At 40.5% G+C, this 22,175-nt stretch overlaps 1 protein-coding gene across 3 annotated transcripts in view; it reads left to right on the forward strand.

Moving 5' to 3' along the window:
- LOC135201353 (uncharacterized) overlaps positions 1-20,969 on the forward strand; it is a 43,290-nt gene extending 22,321 nt beyond the window's left edge. For all 3 annotated transcript variants that reach the window (XM_064230197.1, XM_064230196.1, XM_064230198.1), the window contains 3 exons: positions 5,103-5,259; positions 18,948-19,089; positions 19,468-20,969. In XM_064230197.1, coding sequence (XP_064086267.1) covers positions 5,103-5,259; positions 18,948-19,089; positions 19,468-20,520 — 1,352 coding nt within the window. In that variant the 3' untranslated portion in view covers positions 20,521-20,969. The remainder of the gene's footprint in view (positions 1-5,102; positions 5,260-18,947; positions 19,090-19,467) is intronic.
- The last annotated feature ends 1,206 nt before the right edge of the window (positions 20,970-22,175 follow it).

Genomic DNA, 22,175 nt, shown 5'->3' on the forward strand with positions numbered 1-22,175 from the left:
AGCTTGCTCTCGTATCCATGTTGCCCTTTTTCTGTCCCTTAGTGTTATTCCCATCATCATTCTTTCCATAGCTCTTTGAGTTGTAATTAGCTTATCTTCTAAGGCTTTAGTAAGGCTCCGAGTTTCTGATGCATAAGTTGATACTGGTAGGACTATCTGATTAAATACTTTTTTTTTTTTTTTAGAGAGAGAGCGGCATTTTACTTTTCATAATTTCATTTTGTTTACCAAAAGCTCTCCATCCCATGCTAGTCCTTTTAATTTCGGTCTCATATCCTGGGGAAACACTTACTGTCCGTCCTAAGTGCGTATATTCATTAACAATCTCTAGAGGTTCGTCCATAACCCTTATTTGTTGTCTCTGCATTGTCATTGAACACTATCTTAGTTTTACTCATATTCATTTTCAGTCCTACTTTTCTGCTTTCTCTATTCCGGTCTTCTATCATCTTTTGTAATTCCTCCCCTGATTTACTGACTACAATTATGTCATCTGAAAGTCTTAAGTTGTTAAGGTATTCCCCATTTATATTAATTCCTACATTTTCCCATTCTAAATTCTTAAAAATTTAGGAGAGATGGGGTCTCCCTGTCTAATTCCTTTCTCAGTTGGAAATCTCTCGCTGTCTTTATGTAGTTTTAGGATTGCTATGCTACCCGTGTAGATATCTTCAACTGTTCTAACATAAGATTCATCTATTCCCTGCTTTTGAAGGGTTTTTATTACTGCTGAGTTTTGACAGAATCAAAAGCTTTCTCATAGCCTACGAATGCCATACATAGTGGTTTGTCATGCTCTGTTGATTTTTCCTTTAGCTGGTTAATTACATGGATATGGTCAGTTGTTGAATACCCGCTTCTAAACCTGCCTGCTCTCTTGGTTGATTAAAGTCTAGCTGTCTTTCTATTCGGCCTAATATGATCTCTCAGTAATATATATTTTATATATTACTGAGAGTAAACTTCCAAACAGTTGGTATAGAGCATTCTTGCAAGAATCTAATGTAGAGTTCAGCGAGTTTTACTATTATGAAATCTCCTCCATCTATTATCAAATCAATTGTTAGGCCATCTTCTCTTGCTGTTTTGTTTCTTTTCATGCCTTTTAATGGTTTCTTTACTTCTCCTACTGTTACTTTTGGTACTGGCTCTGGTGTTTCATTATTTCTATTGACAAAGTTATTTCCTGTACCACAACTGTACAGCATTCTATAAAATCCTGAGCATTTTTTGTCACTCCATCTCTTTTGTTGATAATATTTCCATTTTCATCCTTTAAAGCAAATATCAGTTGGCGCCCTGTTCCAAGTCTTCTTTTCAGCAACTTGATGATTCTTCCCTTCTTTAGCGTTTCCTCAATTTTGTTCTGATTGTGTTTACCAATGTCTTGGGTCTTTAGTTTGTTTATTGTTTTGGATAGTTCTGCTAGTTCTATTTCGTCTCTCTTGGATTTTACCCTCATTTCCAATCGTTTCTTTATTATGTTTTTGGTGTTTTCTGATAGTTTTCCTTGATCTAGTTAAGGAACTTTTCTATCTATCTCTTGTGCCGATTCCAATACAAATTTTGTTAAGTTACTATTCATTTCTTCTTTACTTGCTTCCATTTCATCATGTAGCTGGGAGTAGCTATTTTGTATTGTTAAACTATACTCATCAGATTTTTCTCTTATTACAGGAGTGTTTATTATCTTTCTTAAAATTAGTTTTTATCTCGCTTTCCTTAGATCTAGACAAATTTTACTTCTCACCATTCTACGGTCGCTTGACTTGAACTTGTTTAACACTGTTACATCTTTAAGTAAATTAACTTTTTCACCAAGAATAAAATCTATTTCGTTTTTCGTTTCTCCGGTTGGGCATCTCATAGTCCATTTTCTATATTCCTTTTTACAAAAAAAGGTGTTCATGATTTTTAGATTATTCAGCAAATTCTACAGGTATGTCTTCTCTGTCATTTCTTGTGCCTACTCCGAATTTACCTACAGCTGCATATATATATATATATATATATATATATATATATATATATATATATATATATATATATATATATATATCTAAACACCCTTTTATTAAAGCTACACAAATTGGAAACCCTTACCTGTTGTCAAGGGTGCCCTCTGTCTGCAAACATGTCATTAGGCTATTAAGATCACGTAAGCACAAAAATATACTATTTATCACCCAAAGCAGATGAATATAAAATAGAACAAAATGATTAATAAGTCACAGTGATAAACACCCAAGTCTGCCCACAAAGAAAACTAGTAAGTTATCATTTTACCCTCCTGGCTAAGAATTCACTCCCAGACCCAGAATGTCGATCGTTTCATTATATTACTCAGGTTAGAGAATCCCGTCTCTAATACCATGGAATAAAACCCATCTGTAATAAAGATAATATTGGATAAAAGATACACTTCACACATCACTCTTTTTAAAAGTAATCTTAAGTGAAGGAATGTATTTCACATTTCTCTCTCTTTTCAAAGGTAACGGTTTTCTAAGTCCTACAAAATATGTGCCATACCTTTAAGATGAGGTTTTTCTCCCGACACCTGGCATATACCAAACCGACCTCTTTCTTCTCATAAAAAGAATGTGCCTCTCGCAAGTGCCTTGGTCGATTAGACCTGTAACATCCGTACAAACGAATGTACATACTTGACACACCCCAAACTGCCTTGATGACAGGACGAGCAGTCTCCAGATTAAAATGCTTACGTATCAAATTCCTTCATTCAAGAAAGCTGCCCCTACAGCTCAATCTGTCTCCAAGCAACACATGATATGTAATTCACTAACATTACACACTTGTAAGATATATATATACTATCTGCAGTATGATCCTCAAACATCAATTATTCAGGAATGCCGAAGACACATGGATGTTTTAAAAGATTTATTCATTAAGAAACGTTTCGCACATGACTATGTGCATCATCAGTCTGAAAAATAACAAAATAATAACATTGAAAATACTAAAAATACACAGGATTCTTAAAATGACAATTAAAAACATTAAAAGACTAAAAATAAGAAGCAAAGTAAAAACAACTGCTGTTACACCAACCTTCAGGAGCAAAGGAAGAAGATAGAATGACCAAAGAAGGGACACCAACCTCCAAAGACGACTATGCCAGATATAGTTAAGCAGAGGAGCAGCCACCGTTTAACGATGGAACGAGTCTTTTAATATGTAATGACTCTAAGGTAGTCAGATAATCTGCATCCTTAGAATACCCTAATATGGAAAAGTGCTGCTTCTTGACCTCAATTTTACAATTGATAGCATGATTTTAGTCATTATATAATAAAAGACAGACTCATTCCATCGTTAAACGGTGGCTGCTCCTCTGCTCAACTATATCTGGCATAGTCGTCTTTGGAGGTTGGTGTTCCTTCTTTGGTCATTCTATCTTCTTCCTTTGTACCTGAAGGTTGGTGTAACAGCAGTTGTTCTTACTTTGCTTCTTATTTTTAGTCTTTTAATGTTTTTAATTGTCATTTTAAGAAGCCTGTGTATTTTCAGTATTTTTAATGTTATTATTTTGTCATTTTTCAGACTGATGATGCACATAGTCATGTGCAAAACGTTTCTTAATGAATAAATCTTTTTAAACATCCACGTGTCTTCGGCATTCCTGAATTGATATACACACACACACACACACATATATATATATGCATTAGGCTACAAATGTCCTTTAATATCCAATGCACTCTACCTCGGAATTAATATATATGTTAACCGAAGGGGAATCTTTTAGTTAATAATAATTTCATCTCCTCATTGATTCGAACCAGCGGACAGAGGAGAAATCAGGACTTCAGTGACATTACCTACTCGACCAATAACCTCACTTGTTGGCCGAGTCGGTAATGTCATTGAAGTCCTGATTTCTCCTCTGTCCACTGGTTCCAATCCACGCAAAGACGAAATTATCATCAACTAAAAAATTCTTCTTTGGTCAACACATGAAAATATATTAATTTCGAGGTAGAGCAAATTTGGTATTAAAGGGCATTTGTAGCTTAATGTATGTAGTCTGTGAATCATGGTGATGTGATAAAAAAAATTTATATATATATATATATATATATATATATATATATATATATATATATATATATATATGAACGGAGATAGCAGGCGAGTCAGCCAAAGTGATAAAATGCACAGGGAGCAGGAGCAGGAACAAACATGGCGAAGTATTTTACACTTTATTCCGACGGGTTTCGCGTTCAGCAGAATGCATCTTCAGGGTCTGTATAATAAATAATGACTAATATAAATAAAATTGATCAGATCAATTTTATTTATATTAGTCATTATTTATTATACAGACCCTGAAGATGCATTCTGCTGAATGCGAAACGCGTCGGAATAAAGTGTAAAATACTTCGCCATGTTTGTTCCTGCTCCTGCTCCCTGTGCATTATATATATATATATATATATATATATATATATATATAATATATATATATATATATATATATATATATATATATATATATATATATATATATACTAAACTACAGGTAGTCCCAGGTTACATCAGGTTCAGGTTGAGTCATTCCAGACGTAAGGCTCTTGCCTCATGGTGCTGTTAACCTGTTTCATGGCGCTGTAACCCGAACTTACAGCCCTGTTGCTATTGTTCCCATTATGATGATTCGGGTCAAGGCTATTTTTGGCTTTCAGTGCCCTGCCGGGAACGGAACCCCGACTGTAACCCCAAGGAATGCCCCTTATATATCATATATATATATTATATATATATATATATATAAAAAATAATATATATATATATATATATTAGCCCCTTATATATATATATCTATATATATCTATATATATATATATATATATATATATATCTATATATATAAGATATATAATATATATAAATAGCTATGGTATATATATATATATATATATATTATATATATATATTTATTTTAATAATATATATATATATATAGATATATATATATAATATATAATATATAATATATATATATATATATATATTTTATATATATATGACAAAGTTTACTGAAGCAAAATGAAAATTCTACACTTTTCTCCTCACAGAGGAAGAGAAGGAGGAGCCATGCGTCCAACAGTACCAAAATTCATCCATAGCTCCAAAGCTGGTCGTCATTTGGACAGCCTTCTGGGGGAGTTGGGGCTATTGGAGTTTCATGGCAAACTATTCAAAACTACGCGAGAATCGATGTGCTTTCTGGAGGTATAGAAATTAATTCACTACTCCTTCCATTTTTTATATTTTTCTCAAATAAATGTTTTTCTCGTTATTTTCATTGTCTGGATTACTGGGATTTTTAAAAAGCAGTTTAGCTAGACGGAACACGAATCAAATCTCCACAGTCATTGGGCTGGCCAGAGCAATTTGTTTTCAGATGAAGAAGATACAGTTAGAGAATGTCACCATCTCGGGAGGAATAGGAGAACGCGAACATACCACAAGTAAAAGACGGAAAGCACTGTTGAGCTGACCCCACCCCATCCCCCACAACACCCCTGCCCCACCCCCCAAAAAAATATATAATACCTAACATAAAATAAAAATCGTAGTGGCGTCCGTTGGCAGAAGCGTCTAAAAAGATTCTACTTCGCTGAACTAGTTAAAATGTAGTGTCCATGATTTTGTGATAATCAGACCCCTTAAATACTTGGGCATTTAAATACTGACCACATCCAAAACCAAAGTATTATGTTACCCTTTCAGAAGCTCGCTGGAACAGAGCAGAAGTCCTGAGAGCTCTGCTTTAGAAAAGGCAGAGTTGATATAACGCCTGCAGTCAACTTCCATACGAACAGGAAACATAAGAATATACATCCTTCTGCCTCCAAACACAGGGATCCTTTGAAGAGTCCTTTCTATCTCTCTGACCAAGCAAAGCAAGGGGCAACGCTCATTGTAAAGGTTTTTGTATTAGTTCCTTAGTAATAAAGATAATAGTCACTTTTTAACATGATGATTACTTTCGATTATATTATTTATGTTACTGTAAATCATTCACAAACAATCTTACAAAAAACTGAAATACTGCATATCTTTTAGACTTCCAAAAGCAGAAAAATGTTCCGACACTTTCATTAGGTATGATAATGATTTAATGCACACGTGCTCCTCCCACAAGGGTCACGTTGTGAAAAAGAATTTCTCGTTTAAATTGTCACCTAATTCACTGCTACACAAGTTATTACACTAAGTTCGGGATTATGAACAACACAACTAAGAAACAAGCCAATCCTTTGATATTGATAATAACTGATCCATTTTTAGAAGTAAAAAAAGTTTATTGTCCAGCTATTATATATATCACTAATGAATAGGAGGTAATTCACAGATTTAACGAGGCTATAAATATATGATCTTAATTGCGTAAACTGTTGTACACATCTATGAATACACATACCAGTATCTGAAACGAGGGAAGATCCTTCGATACTGATAATTATTAATCCCTTTTTTTAAAGCCAGAAATAAGTTTACTGTCCAGCAATTAAGTAAAACGCAGTAATAGCTTTTTAACTAATGACTTCGATTTGATTTGTTTTATATAGATTTTTAGCATTATGCCAAGCACTGGGGCACCTAAGGCCATTCAGCGCTGAAACGGAAATTGACAGTAAAAGGTTTGAAAGGTGTTACAGGAGGGAAACCTCGCAGTTGCACTATGAAACAATTGTTAGGAGAGGGTAGACAGTAAGATGGAAGAAAGAGAATATGAACGGAGGTACGGTAAAAGAATGAAAGTAGTTGTAGCTAGGGGGTGAAGGGATGCTGCAAAAATACTTACGTAATGTAGGTTCTGCGGGTTGTAAAAGGCGACAAAAAGGACAGCTGCTTCCCTGCAGTCTTATTTTTAGTAAAAGGCTAGGCCCACTGCCAGTAACTGTGGAAACTGCTGCCTTGCAGTCTTACCTTTTTGTAAAAGGCTAGTCCCACTGCCAATAACTGTGGAAACTGCTGCCTTCCAGGTGGACTTTTTAGTTAAAGGCTAGGCCCACTGCCAATAACTGTGGTTGATGACAACAAGGGTATGTAGTCGTAAAAACCCCCTTTGCCAAACATGCCTGATGTTTTAAGGAATATGAGTGCGGCTAGGGTGTCCCCTGTAAACAACGCTCGTCAGAATCCTCCAACTAGCATGATAAATGAGCGAGGGGTACTGCAGGGGTCACGACTGCGGCCAAAGAAGCTAGTGAAACAGCGGAAAATATGAGCAGGTACATGGAATGTAGGTACTCTAACAGGAAAACTGAGGGAGACAGTAGATGTAATGGAGAGGAGGAGGATAAATTTCTTGATAGTACAGGAGACTAGGTGGGAATGGAGTGGAACTGTAATAAGCAATATTACAGTAAGTAACAACTGAAAGGAAAAAGTGGTAGAAGTAAAGAGAATAAATGATAGGTAGGCTTTTAAAGATTCCAATAATAATAGGGGACAAGGTAGTAAATAGAATATCAGTATACGCTCCTCAGATGGGGAGCCAAGAGCAAGAGAAAGAATTATTTAGACAAGAGTTTGAGGCTGCCATTAGAACAGTGAAAGAGGAGAAGAAACTAATAATAGCAGCTGATATGAATGCCAGGGTGGGAAGGAGAAGAGATGGGTTTAAGGAGGTACATGGTAAACATGGGTTTGGAATTAAAAATGAAGATGGGGATTATTTATTGGAGATGGCTCAGAGTTTTGAATTGGCCTATATGAACACATGGTTTCAAAAGTTAGATAAGTACTTGATAAGTTAGATGAGTACTTGATAAGTTATGAAAGTGGAGGAGTGCAGAACCAAATAGATTACATCCAGGTTAGAGGAGCTGACAAAAGCAATGTGACAAACGGCAAGTGATCTTGCGAGAAGCGTGTGTTAAACAGCATAGGTTGGTGCTGATGGATTTTAAAATGAGAGGTAAGAAACCCAAAAAGAGAAAGAGAAGATCTAGAATTAAGATTTGGGACCTTAGAGGAGAAAAGGGGGAGCAATTTAGGAGGACTGTGAGAGAGATGTCTGGAAAGGGGGAACAGAATTTGGGCAGGGTAACAAAGTGGAAAATATCTAGGCAGACATGAGAGAGAAATGTGTGGGGGAAGCAGAGGAACTGGTGGGAAGAACCAGCAGTATGGAGTGTTGAGAAGAGAAACGTGGTGGTAGAATGGAGAGGTGCAAGAATCAATTAAAAGAAAATCGAAAGTATTTAAAGACTGGAAAGTAAGGCATGCACATGGTGCAGAGGTAAGGTACAGAGAAGAGGAAAGAAAGGTGAGGAGGAGGGTAGGTATGGCTATAGGAAGGGCGGCAGAGCTGTTGAATGAAAGACTAGGAACAAGAGAAGGAAAACAGGATATCAATAAGATTTCAGACTTGAGGAAAAGTCAGAGACAGGATGTGGGTAAATTGTGTCATCAAGGATAGTGATGGAAATATACTGTATAGGGATGAAGACATTAAGAAGAGACGGTGAGAGTATTTTGAACAACTGTTAAATACTGGAAATGAGAGAGAGGAGATGGGAGAAGCACAGAGGGTGGAAGGACCAGTGATGGATATACAGGATACAGAAGTGAAGAGAGCATTAAGGAAAATGAAAAATGGTAAATCACCAGGTCCATCGGAGTTCCAAGTTGAAATGATCAAATTACCAGGTACAGAGGGGGAGAAATGGATGCTGATTTATTATTAGCTATATGTGAAGAGGAAGAAATGCCAAGGGATTGGGAGGAGAGTTTAATGGTTCATATATACAAGCAGAAGGGAGCTGTCCTGGATTGTGGTAACTACAAGGGAATTCAACTAACAGAGCATGGATTGAAAGTTTTAGGGAGAATACTGGATAGAGATTAAGAGAGATTGTAAAGATCAGGGAACAGCAGTATGGATTCATGAGAGGAAGAGGGACGGTGGATGCCATCTTCATAGTAAGACAGCTACAGGAAAAGAGGCTAGAGGGAAACTAAGAGGTCTATTGTGCATTTATAGACCTAGAGAAAGCATACAACAGAATCCCAAGAGAAGTGATGTTTTGGTGTTTAAGGAAAAGGAAAGTCCCAGAAAAGTTGGTTAGGCTGGTCGAGATGATACATTAAAGAACGAGCACATAAGTGATAACAGCAGTTAGGGAAACAGAAAACTTTGAAGTTAGTGCTGGATTACACCAGGGGTCAGTATTAGGGCCATTTTATTTTGTGCTGGTCATGGATGTGTTGAGTGAAGAGATCAGGAATGACGAGCTGTAGGAGTTGTTGTATACCAATGATCCGTAAATACCTAGATCTGGTGATTACTGCTGAAAATGAGGAGGACCCACAGAGAAGGGTTGGAAAGTTGGCAGGAGTTTTTAGAGAGGGGTGGCTTAAAGGTGAATGTGAATGAAACAGGCTTTGCAGAGAAGTAGGGAAGATAGAGACAGAATAGTAATACAAGAAAGAAGAGGCTCGATTATAAAACAGGTGGAAAAGTTTAAATACTTAGGATCTACTTTAAGCCAAGAGGGAGGATGTGAGGCTGAAGTTGACAGTAGGATGAAAGCAGCATGGGGGAAGTGGAGAGAGGTAGCTGGAGTGGTATGTGATAAGAAGATGCCAATCAAGCTAAGAGTCAAGATATATAACACAGTGATAAAACCAGTGTAAATGCATGGAGCAGAAACATGGGCTCTGAGAAATAAAGAGGAGGTAAAGATTGATAGAACAGAGATGAGAATGCTGAGGTGGATTATGGGAATATCGCTGCTTGAGAGATTGGAAAATGAAGAAATAAGTAGGGCAAGCTTAGTAAAGATTACAGAGGTAATAAGAGAGTCACGATTGAGATGGTATGGGCATTTGTTAAGGATGGATGACGAGGAGAGAGTGAAGAGGGCTTGGGAGGAACTTGTTAGAGGAAGAAAATCGAGGGGGAGGAATACAGAGAATTAGATGGCGAGATAAGTGAAGGAAGATATGGAGAGAAGAGGTTTGGTGGAGGATGAGGCCTTTCATAGAAGGCAGTAGAGAAGGCACATCAGGCAACCGACCCCTTAATATAGGGATAAGGGTGGTAAAGAAAAAGAATGCCTACACTACACCGAATGAGGTGCACTGACGTTACTATCCCCCTACAGGGCTAATAATTAGAGGTACCTAACAGATTTACAGAACCTATGAATACATGATCATAATTACGTAAACTGTTGTACACACGTCTAATAATTTGTGTGTTTATTTCATCTGCACTTATTTGTATCTACAATAGTAATTTCTTAGCAATTTATTTTTATTTGATCAGTTTAGCACACATCCTCCCTTATCACTGAAATAGTTTCTATTAGGCAGTTATGAACATTTAACATCAATATTGTATTTTAATTCAAAACTTTTGTTATTTGGCCTGATTACTGAATCATCTCTCCTCTTTTTTTTGTTGCTGTAAGTAAGTCAACATTCATTATTTGTTTACGTAAGTTGACTATGTTATATCCTCATCAATCTGCTTTCAATTCCTCATCTTGGACTTTCTCCCTCAGCTCACTATCACTTTCTTTTCAACATATTCTTCCTCTATTCCATTGCTCTTCTCATTCAAACCCTTCTTTTTTACCTTGTTCTCTATATTCACATCTCGCAGCTTATAAGAACATTAAAATAATTATCATTTACAACTTTTTGTTCCTTCAGAAACCGTTAAAGATAACGAATATTTGCTGGACTCTTTTCCTTACTTTTGTTTCTGGATTCTAAAAGATGGCGCGAGTGCTTCTGGATTACTTCTATTCATCATGTCCTTTCTTTTTCTCTATTGTTCCAGCAAAGATGACCTCTCCCATCTGATTTTTATTCCTTTAATATGATACCGAGAAAGTAAAAATAAGATGCTCAGAAGCAGATACTATGAGAGATGTGGAAGCGTAGAATTTGGAATGTACACTAAATACAATATTGCAAAATAGATCATTTTGGGGATTATTTCACGTGTAAAAGGAAATCAAGGCCGATAAGAGAGACTAGTTAACGTGGCAATTTTCCTAAATCATTGCTTCAGTAAAGGGAGTGACTGACTGGCTGGGAAAAAATGCAGATATAGACTCGCAGTGGAAGGGTAAAGAAAATTTTAGTAAGAAAAGCCCTTCGCTGGTAATTTACCAGACATCGAAACCCTTCATATGGTCATGCCCACCAACAGAGCTTTTGAAATAGGCATCATAATGTTCTATATTTGCCTTCAGGCAGTGAAAGCTCCAATTCCAGCCCGTCGAATTCCAAGATAAACAAGTGAAAGCTCCAAATTGCCAAGCCAATTGTCGAAGTTCCAAGCCAAACCTAGTGAAAAGGGTTCCAATTCCAGCCTGTCGAAGTCAAAGGTAACCAGTTGAAAGGTCCAATTCCAGCCCCTTTCGAAGTCCAAAGCTACAGTGAAAGTCCATTCCAGCCTGTCGAAGTCCAAAGCTACAGTGAAAGGTCCATTCCAGCCTGTCAAAAGGTCCAAAGCTACATGAAGGGTCCAATTCCAGCCTGTCCGAGGGTCCCAAAGCTAAAGTGAAGGGCTCCAATTCCAGCCTGTCGAAGTCAAGTTACAGTGAAAAGGTCCAATTCCAGCGTGTTACGAAAGTCCAAGGTCCAAAAATTCCAAAGCCTTGTCCGAAAGTCCAAAGCTACAGTGAAAGGGTCCCCCAATTCCAGGCCTGTCAAATCCAATCTACAGTGAAAGGTCCCAATTCCAAGCCTTGTCCGAAGTCCAAGCTACAGTGAAAGCTCCAATTCCCAGCCTGTCGAATCCAAGCTACCAAGTGACGGTTCCCAAGGTCCAGGCCTGTCGAAAGGTCCAGCTTACAGTGGAAAGCTCCATTCATCCTGTCGAAAGTCCAAAAAAGGGGGGGCCTTAACAGTTGAAAGGCCCATTCTGGCACTGTCAAAGGGTCCAAACTTACCAGTGAAGGGTCCAATTCCAGCCTTTTCAAGGCCAAGTTTACAGGGAAACTCTCCAATTCGCTCACTGTCAAGTCCAAGCTTACAGTGAAGGGTCCAATTCCATCCTGTCAAAGTCCAAGCTACAGTACAGCGCCAATTCGCAGCCTGTGAAGCCAAGCTACAGCGAACGGTCCTTCCATCCTTTCAAAGTCAAGCTACAGTGCGGGTCCATTCCAGCCTGTTCGAAGTCCAAGGCTACAGTGAAAGTGTCCCATTCCGCCTGTCCAAGTCCAAGCCTACAGTGAGGGGTCCCAATTCCAGCCTGTCAAAGTCCAAGGCTACAGTGAAAGGTCCAATCCATCCTGTCGAAGTCCAGCTACAGTGAAAAGGTCCAATTCCGCCTGTCAAAGTCCCAAGCTACCGTGAAAGGTCCAATTCCATCCTGTCTAAGTGCAAGCTACATGAAAGGTCCAATCCAGCCGTCAAAGTCCAGCTACAGTGAAGAGGTCCAATTCCTCCTGTCGAAGTCCAAGCTACAGTGGGGGTCCAATTCCATCCTGTCGAAGTCCAAGCTACAGTGAAAGGTCCAATTCCATCCTGTCGAAAGTCCAAGCTACAGTGAAAGGTCCAATTCCAGCCTGTCGAAGTCCAAGCTACAGTGAAAGGTCCAATTCCATCCTGTCGAAGTCCAAGCTACAGTGAAGCTCCAATTCCATCCTGTCAATGTCAAGCTACGTGAAAGTCCAATTCAGCCTGTTCGAAGTCCAAGCTACAGTGACAGGTCCAATTCCCACCGTGTCAAATTCAACCTACCGTGATAAGGTCCAATTCCATTCCTGTCCCAAATTCCCAAGCTACATTGAAAGGTCCAATTCCATCCTGTCAAAGTCCATCACAGTGAAAGCTCCAATTCCATCCTGTCGAAGTCAAGCCTACAGAAGGTCATCCCAGTCCTGTCGAAGTCCAAGCTACAGTGAAAGCTCCAATTCCATCCTGTCAAAGTCCAAGCTACAGTGAAAGGTCCAATTCCATCCTGTCGAAGTCCAAGCTACAGTGAAAGCTCCAATTCCAGCCTGTCGAAGTCCAAGCTACAGTGAAAGGTCCAATTCCATCCTGTCAAATTCAACCTACAGTGAAAGGTCCAATTCCATCCTGTCGAAGTCCAACTACATGAAAGACTCCAATTCCTCCTGTCGAAGTCCAGCTACAGGTGAAGCTCCAATTCCATCCTGTCAAGTCCATAGCTACAGTGAAAGGTCCAATTCCATCCTGGTCCACGTCCAAGACTCCATGAAGGGTCCATTCAGCCTGTCAAAGTCCAAGCTACAGTGAAAGGTCCAATTCCAGCCTGTCGAAGTCCAAGCTACAGTAAAAGCTCCAATTCCATCCTGTCAAAGTCCAAGCTACAGTGAAAGGTCCAATTCCAGCCTGTCAAAGTCCAAGCTACAGTGAAGGGTCCAATTCCAGCCTGTCAAAGTCCAAGCTACAGTGAAAGGTCCAATTCCATCCTGTCGAAGTCCAAGCTACAGTGAAAGCTCCAATTCCATCCTGTCAAAGTCCAAGCTACAGTGAAAGGTCCAATTCCCATCTTTACAAAGTCCAAGCACAGTGAGGGTCCAATTCACAGCCTGTCGAAGTCAGCTACAGTGAAGGGTCCAATTCCATCCTGTCAAAGTCCGAAGCTACAGTGAAGGGTCCAATTCCACCTGTCAAAGCCAAGCCTACGTGAAGTTCCAATTCCATCCTGTCGAAGTCCAAGCTACAGTGAAAGGTCCAATTCCATCCTGTCAAAGTCCAAGCTACAGTGAAAGGTCCAATTCCATCCTGTCGAAGTCCAAGCTACAGTGAAAGCTCCAATTCCAGCCTGTCGAAGTCCAAGCTACAGTGAAAGGTCCAATTCCATCCTGTCGAAGTCCAAGCTACAGTGAAAGGTCCAATTCCAGCCTGTCAAAGTCCAAGCTACAGTGAGGGTCCAATTCCAGCCTGTCGACGTCCATAGCCTACAGTGCAAAGGTCGCATTCCAGCCTGTCAAAGTCAAAGCTACATGTGCAAGGTCCAATTCCAGCCTTGTCAAAGTCTAAGCATCGCAGTGAAGGGTCCAATTCCCAGCCCCCCCTGGTCGAAGTCAAGCTACAATGAAGCTCCAATTCCGCCTTCAAAGTCCAAGCTACAGTGAAAGGTTCCATTCCATCCTGTCAAAGTCCAAGCTATAGTGCCAGTCTAATTTCCAGCCGAGTCAGTCGAAGCTACAGTGCAGGTCCCAATTCCATCCTGTCAAAGTCCAAGCTTACAGTGAAGGGTCCCAATTCCAGCCTTCGAAGTCCAAGCTACAGTTGAAGGTCCAATTCCATCCTGTCCAAGTCTAAGCTACGTCAAGGTCCAATTCCAGCCAGTCAAGTCAAAGCTACAGTGAAAGGTCCAATTCCAGCCAGTCAAGTCGAAGCTACAGTGAAAGGTCCAATTCCATCCTGTCGAAGTCCAAGCTACAGTGAAAGCTCCAATTCCATCCTGTCAGAAGTCCAAGCTACAGTGAAAGCTCATTCCAGCTGTCAAAGTCGCAAGCTAAGTGAAAGCTCCAATTCCAGCCTGTCTAAGTCACAAGCTAACAGTGAAAGCTCCAATTCCTCCTGTCGAGTCCAAGCTACAGTGAAGCTCCATTTCCATCCTGTCGAAGTCCAGCTATACCGTGAAGGTCGATTCCGGCCTTTTAAAGTTCAAGCTACAGTGAAAGTCCATTCCATACTGTAAAAGTTCCATAGCCCCTACAGTGAAGGTCCAAGTCCATCCTGTCCAGTCCAAGCTACAGTGAAAGGTCCCATTCCATCCTGTCAAAGTCCAAGCTACAGTGAAAAGGTTCCAAATCCATCCTGTCAAGTCAAGCTACAGTGAAGGGTCCAATTCCCAGCCTGTCAAAGTCGAGCTACAAGTGAAAGGTCAATTCATCCTGTCGAAGTCCAAGCTACATTAAAGAATTTCCAATTCTAGCTGTTCGAAGTCCTAAGCTAGAGTGAAAGGTCCAATTCCATCCTGTCAAGTCCAGCTACAGTGAAGGTCCAATCCACCTGTCGAAGCCAAGCTAGCAGTGAAAGGTCCAATTCCATCCTGTCAACGCCAGCTACAGTGAAAGGTCCAATTTCAGCCTGTCAACGCCAAGCACAGTAAAGGTCCAATTCATCCTGTCGAAGTCCAAGCTACAGTGAAAGGTCCAATTCCATCCTGTCAAAGTCCAAGCTACAGTGAAAGGTCCAATTCCATCCTGTCAAAGTCCAAGCTACAGTGAAGGGTCCAATTCAAGCCTGTCAAGTCCAAGCTACAGGGAAGGTCCAATTCCTCCTGTCGAAGGCCAAGCTACAGTAAAAGAAATTTTCCAATTTAAAGCCGTCGAAAGGTCCAAGCTAACGAAAGGTGAAAGGTCAATCCAATTCCTGTCAAGTCCAAGCTACAGTGAAAGGTTCCAATCCAGCCTGTCAAAGTCCCAAGGCTACAGTGAAAAGGTAACAATTTCCTCCTTGTCAACCGTTCAAATAGCTACAGTGAAAGGGGGTCCAATTCAGCCTGTCAAACGCCAAGTAACCAAGTGAAAGGTCAATTTTCCAATTCCTGTCCCGAAGTCCAAGCTACAGTGAAAGGTCCAATTCCTCCACCTGTCAAAGGGTCCAAGCTCAAGTTGGAAAAAGGTACCCAATTAACCAATTCCTGTCAAAGTCCAAAGCTTACAGTGAAGGGTCCAATTCCAGCCTGTTCAAAGTCCAAGCTACAGTGAAAGGTCCAATTCCATCCTTGTCCAAAGTCCAAGCTTTACAGTTAAAAGGTTTCCCAAAAATTTAGGCCTGTCCGAAGTGAAAGCCTTAGGAGTAAAGCGTCCAATTTCCAATTCCATGTTCCAAAGTCCAAAGAAATACCAGTGAAAAGGGTTTCCAATTCAGCCCTTGTCGAACCGTTCCAAAGCTAAACCAGTGAAAGGTCCAATTCCAAATAACCGGTCAATTCCAAAAGCTACAGTGAAAGGTCCAATTTCCAGGCCCTTTTGTCAAAGCCAAGCTACCAAGTACCAGTGAATGAAAGGTAATTTCCCAATTCCCAATTCCTGTCGAATAAGTCCAAGGCTTACCAGTGAATGAAAGGGTCCAATAAATCCAATTCCTGTTCAAAGTCTTTTAAGCTAACCAGTTTGAAAGGTTAACAATTAAACCAATTCCCTGTTAAAAGTACCAAAGCCTTTACCAGTGAATAAGCCTCAAATTCCAAAGCATGTCCGACCGTCCCAGAATACAGTGAAGGCCGCCGTCTCCAATTCCAGCCTGGTCGAAGGAACAAGCCTTACAAAGTGCAAGGTCCAATTCCAGGCCTTTTGTCCAAAGTCTAAAGGCCTTACAGTGCAAGGTCCCAATTCCAAGACTGTCAAAGTGTCCTTAAAGGCTAACAGTGAAAGGGTCCAATTCCAGCCAATTTGTTCCGAAGTCCAAGTACATTCCCCAAGCCGAAGTCCAAGACAAAAGAAATCCAAAGTGAAAGGTCACTCCAGCCAGGTCAAGTCGAAGCTACAGTGAAGGTCCAATTTCCAGCCTGTCGGGAAGGGTCCAAGCCCTAACCCAAGTGAAAGGTCCCAAATTTCCCAAGGGCCCAAGTCAAAGTCCAAGGCCTTAACCAAGTGAAGGGTCCAAGTTCAAGCCCTGTCGAAAGGGTTCCAAAGCCTACAGTGAAGCGTTCAATTCCAGCCTGTCAAAGTCCAAGCTACAGTGAAGGGTCCAATTCCAGCCTGTCAAAGTCCAAGCTACAGTGAAGGGTCCAATTCCAGCCTGTCGAAGTCCAAGCTACAGTGAAAGGTCCAATTCCAGCCAGTCCAGTCGAAGCTACAGTGCAAGGTCCAATTCCAGCCTGTCGAAGTCTAAGCTACAGTGCAAGGTCCAATTCCAGCCAGTCAAGTCGAAGCTACAGTGCAAGGTCCAATTCCAGCCTGTCAAAGTCCAAGCTACAGTGAAGGGTCCAATTCCAGCCTGTCGAAGTCCAAGCTACAGTGAAAGGTCCAATTCCAGCCAGTCAAGTCAAAGCTACAGTGAAAGGTCCAATTCCAGCCAGTCAAGTCGAAGCTACCAGTTCAAAGGTCAATTACAGCCAGTCAAGCGAAGCTACAAAGTCCAAGCCAAGGTCCAATTTCCAGTAACCGTCAAGGGTCCAAGCACAGTTGAAGGGTTCCAATTCCCGCCCAGTCAAGTCGAAGCTACAGTGCAAGGTCCAATTCCAGCCTGTCAAAGTCCAAGCTACAGTGAAGGGTCCAATTCCAGCCTGTCAAGTCGAAGCTACAGTGCAAGGTCCAATTCCAGCCTGTCAAAGTCCAGGCTACAGTGAAAGGTCCAATTCCAGCCAGTCAAGTCGAAGCTACAGTGCAAGGTCCAATTCCAGCCAGTCAAGTCGAAGCTACAGTGCAAGGTCCAATTCCAGCCTGTCGAAGTCCAAGCTACAGTGAAAGGTCCAATTCCAGCCAGTCAAGTCTAAGCTACAGTGCAAGGTCCAATTCCAGCCTGTCAAAGTCCAAGCTACAGTGAAGGGTCCAATTCCAGCCTGTCGAAGTCCAAGCTACAGTGAAAGGTCCAATTCCAGCAGTCAGTAGCAGTAACAGTACAAGGTCCAATTCCAGCCTGTCAAAGTCCAAGCTACAGTGAAGGGTCCAATTCCAGCCTGTCGAAGTCCAAGCTACAGTGAAAGGTCCAATTCCAGCCAGTCAAGTCGAAGCTACAGTGCAAGGTCCAATTCCAGCCTGTCGAAGTCCAAGCTACAGTGAAGGGTCCAATTCCAGCCAGTCAAGTCGAAGCTACAGTGCAAGGTCCAATTCCAGCCTGTCAAAGTCCAAGCTACAGTGAAGGGTCCAATTCCAGCCAGTCAAGTCGAAGCTACAGTGCAAGGTCCAATTCCAGCCTGTCAAAGTCCAAGCTACAGTGAAGGGTCCAATTCCAGCCTGTCAAAGTCCAAGCTACAGTGAAAGGTCCAATTCCAGCCAGTCAAGTCGAAGCTACAGTGCAAGGTCCAATTCCAGCCTGTCAAAGTCCAAGCTACAGTGAAGGGTCCAATTCCAGCCAGTCAAGTCGAAGCTACAGTGCAAGGTCCAATTCCAGCCTGTCAAAGTCTAAGCTACAGTGAGGGTCAATTCCAGTCAGTCAAGTCGAAGCTACAGTGCAAGGTCAATTCCAGCTGTCAAAGTCTAGCTACAGTTGAAGGGTCAATTCCAGCCAGTCAAGAGTCGAAAGCTACAGTGCAAGTCCAATTCCCACTGTCAAAAGTCGAAGCTACAGTGAAAGGTCCAATTCCAGCCTGTCAAAGTCTAAGCTACAGTGAAGGGTCCAATTCCAGCCAGTCAAGTCGAAGCTACAGTGCAAGGTCCAATTCCAGCCTGTCAAAGTCGAAGCTACAGTGAAAGCTCCAATTCCAGCCTGTCAAAGTCGAAGCTACAGTGCAAGGTCCAATTCCAGCCTGTCAAAGTCGAATCTACAGTGCAAGGTCCAATTCCATCCTGTCAAAGTCGAAGCTACAGTGAAAGGTCCAATTCCAGCCTGTCGAAGTCCAAGCTGCAAACTCTAACAGTCCGAAATATGATGGCAGTAGTATGGCTAAGAGCAACGGCTATGTAAATGACACTTGAATTTATTACACATCTGCATTTCTACTCCTTCCAGATATGTTTTCTCTTCGATAGAAAGGAATGGGTCCTTTAAAATCTCAAATGCTTTTCTCAGTTATGAGATCACTGCAAGAATTTTATTCTTATCAAGTGTAAATTTACGTTGACTTTCTATTGACAAGTGATAATTTCATTTTACATTTTAATGAGTGCCCCAGAATGAGTATTTTTTTATCTTTGTCACATTCCAGTTTTTAGGAAGCAGGAGTGTGTATTAATTTGATGTATAATTAAGCCCCTTCTTTATTTCTGTTAGCATTAGCGTGTTAGGGGTATTTGTCTGTCCGAGAGACATTCAAGAAAAATCTCTATTATTAACAACCTACACCTTACTGACAGGTGCGAGTTTGTGTGGACTTACAAAGAATCCAGGGCACGAATCAATGATGCTGACGCTGTGATGTTTTTCAGCTTTGATTTCAATCATCGAGATCTTCCTCCTCGAAAGCCACACCAACTCTGGATCAGGCTAGAGTTAGAGGTACCTCAGTTCATTTACCTTTGAATTTACATGAAAATATAGGCTACCTTTATTCTGTAAGTTGAGCCAAGAAAATTTTGGTGAGCCACGCTTAGGTTAGACGCTTATCAATTTTATTGTAAGAGTCTTACAAGCTTATTTTTCTTCGTATTATTATGCATAAAAAACGTATGATTTATAAAATGAAAACTAATCCTAAAATCGTGCATTCCCCTATTCAAATTCCTAAGAATTTAGTGTCTTAGAAAATTAATGCAACCAAGAGCTTATCTAAAGTTTGAAAGCACTGGAAACCTTGTCATCCTGTTTAATGTTTAGTCAAATGACAAAGCAGTTTTATTCATTGTTTATTTATCTATTTCGTCTCTGTCTTTCCAGGCACCGCCTTTAGGTCAAACAACTCTGGGAGGTTGGTCAGCAGCAGAAAAAAGTGGAAATTATTTCAACTTGACGATGTCGTATCATCATCTGAGTAACATATCAGCAGATAATACCGCCTTGAGGCCTTTGGACGATTCTGTCAAATGTCCCATCGTCGAAGGAGTCAACATTGATGAATCTAGTAGGACCTACCAGAAGTATATGCAACACCTAAAAAACTATGATGATATCATGGATATGGAAAGATCTATACAAAACAAAATCATTTTGAGTCAGAAGGAAAAGATCGTTCAGGAAATTTTATTGAAATACGAATTAGTTAATGGATCCTCCATCATAACTGAAAAGCTAAAGCCAGAACTCCAGCAGACACCTCAAACATCAACTGATGCCTCTCAGAGTAAGACAGAGAGCACCAGCCACTCTGCACAAGGGAACGAGCAAACCACAAACAAGTTCCAATTTACAGAGCAGGAAGTGAGGTGGGCACTGCGTCCCAAAATTGCCTCATGGATGGCAAGCCATTGCCCAACAGCCTCAAGGAGAGAGAATTTTGTTGCCGCCCTGCAAAAGTTTGTGAACGTGACAACGATCGGAAGGTGCGGTAAGCTGAAGTGTGGCAGGAACCATTTAGACAGATACTGTTATCGCTGGCTTACGGGTTCTCACCTATTTTATCTCTCCTGGGAAAATTCTCTATGCGAAGATTACAGCACTGAGAAACTGTGGAGGCCGATGCAATATGGGATGGTGCCGGTCGTGTATGGAGGAAGGGACTACGACAAGATTTTACCACCAGGGTCTTACATCAACTCTAGGTCTTTTCAGAACGTTTCGGCACTGGCAGAACACTTGCTTTATCTGAGTAATAACCCTGTTTCCTATCTGCGCTATCTGCAGTGGCGCCGCTTCTGGGAAATCAAGGACGAGCTTCCATGGACTTGTAACATATGTAACACCTTGCACAAAGTAGCAGGGCTTAGAGACTCGCGTGATACCCGTGAGCGATGGGTGAAAGACACTTCCGATTGCTATGCGCCTTTCATCTGACGAAACCTGCTGGCGATGCCAGGTGCCTCCCTGGCAGTCACACTTATCAAGATACAATAAGTAAGACATTCAAGCCTTATTTATAAGTTGCACCAACTTGTATAGGGTATATTCCAATGATTTTTTTTATTTGTTGTTAACTAAATTATTCACCAATTATGTTCCTTGTTATTTATGTCTCCTTTATAAAGGTTGAGCATCAAATGCATCACACATCTTTTGGTATTGGAGTGTTCCATCTGCATAGGTTGCCTGTGATATCTCTGAGTACTTAAGTAAATAGGTCTTGCTCTGGGAGTTTGTATAAACTTCAGCTTCTGTCCAACTTTATGTATAACTGCCCAATTTAATTCAACAAACAATTCTCCCCTACCCTAGATGTAGTTATCAATCTGGACTAAAAATAATTCACCTATTTATTTGCAAGATTATCAAATAACTTGTAGAAAACTTACCACTCTTACTAATAAATATCTCATGGGAATCAAAATAACAACAATGAAAAATCCTTTCAAACCTACGAAACCTCATTTCCATAGACATTTACTCAAGGAGTGTCACAACACCACAAAAATTTACTGCTTGTTTTCTTATAACATTTTCTCATGATTACTAATCATCACTTGAGGAATGGGAGGCACAGTGGTTGGGGTGGGGGGTTGCGTTGTGAAGAAGAGTGATGTGTATGCTTACAATCACCCTATGGATATTGTTACGAACCGAGAGAGGTCCACTCCAAGTTCAATATTATGATAAACAAAAAGAATTCAACACCAACAGTTGAAACTGGGGATACAAATATAGAAAGATACGCAAACACAACAAAGGTTTATTTACAAGCTTACTAACAAAGTTAAATGCAGAATGGTGCAGAATGATCTGCTCCCTCCTACTTCGTCAGTCTTATTTATACGGCAACCTGGGGGCGTGGCCTACCAGCGAACGTCACATGCTCAAGAGATTATCGGAACTTCTTAAAAGAATCTCGATGAAGTATTGCATCATATTTCGCTGCATTTTCTGGCGACGTGATGGCGCGTGTCCTTTCCTCAACACTCCTGCCAATTCTAGAACCATCATGAGAACAGGCGCCTCCAAAACACGTGCGAAAGCCTCCGTGCTGCAGAACTTCTCAAAGAAGATGCGTTTTCATTTCCTTTAACTTATCTTTCGTCGTTATGAAGCGCTTGCTATGACAGATATGAGGCTGAACTCTGGTAAAACGAACTAACTATTGATTAGCTGTGAACTCATACAGATTCTCCACCCAATCCTCCCCCTCAGGTGGATGGGACTCTGCTGAATGAGTCTGAAGCTTCAACTATTCCAGATACAAACGTATATACATACATACATACATGTATATATATATAATATATATATATATATATATATATATATATATATATATATATATATATATATATATATTATAATATACAAGCTAAAATTCGGGTTTAGCATGGGTAGTCCTTTAAGTCCTGTTTTAGCCAATCTGTACATGGAATACTTTGAAACTACATTAATAAATGCAATAAAACCCAAAAACATGCTGTGGATGAGATATGTAGATGATATTCTAACATTTTGGGAGAATAGGTGGGGCAATTTTAATGAATTCCTTTCAAAATTAAACACATTAGTGCCCAGCATCA

This window comes from Macrobrachium nipponense, chromosome 28, assembly GCF_015104395.2.
Source record: "Macrobrachium nipponense isolate FS-2020 chromosome 28, ASM1510439v2, whole genome shotgun sequence".
NCBI classification, from domain to species: domain Eukaryota; kingdom Metazoa; phylum Arthropoda; class Malacostraca; order Decapoda; family Palaemonidae; genus Macrobrachium; species Macrobrachium nipponense.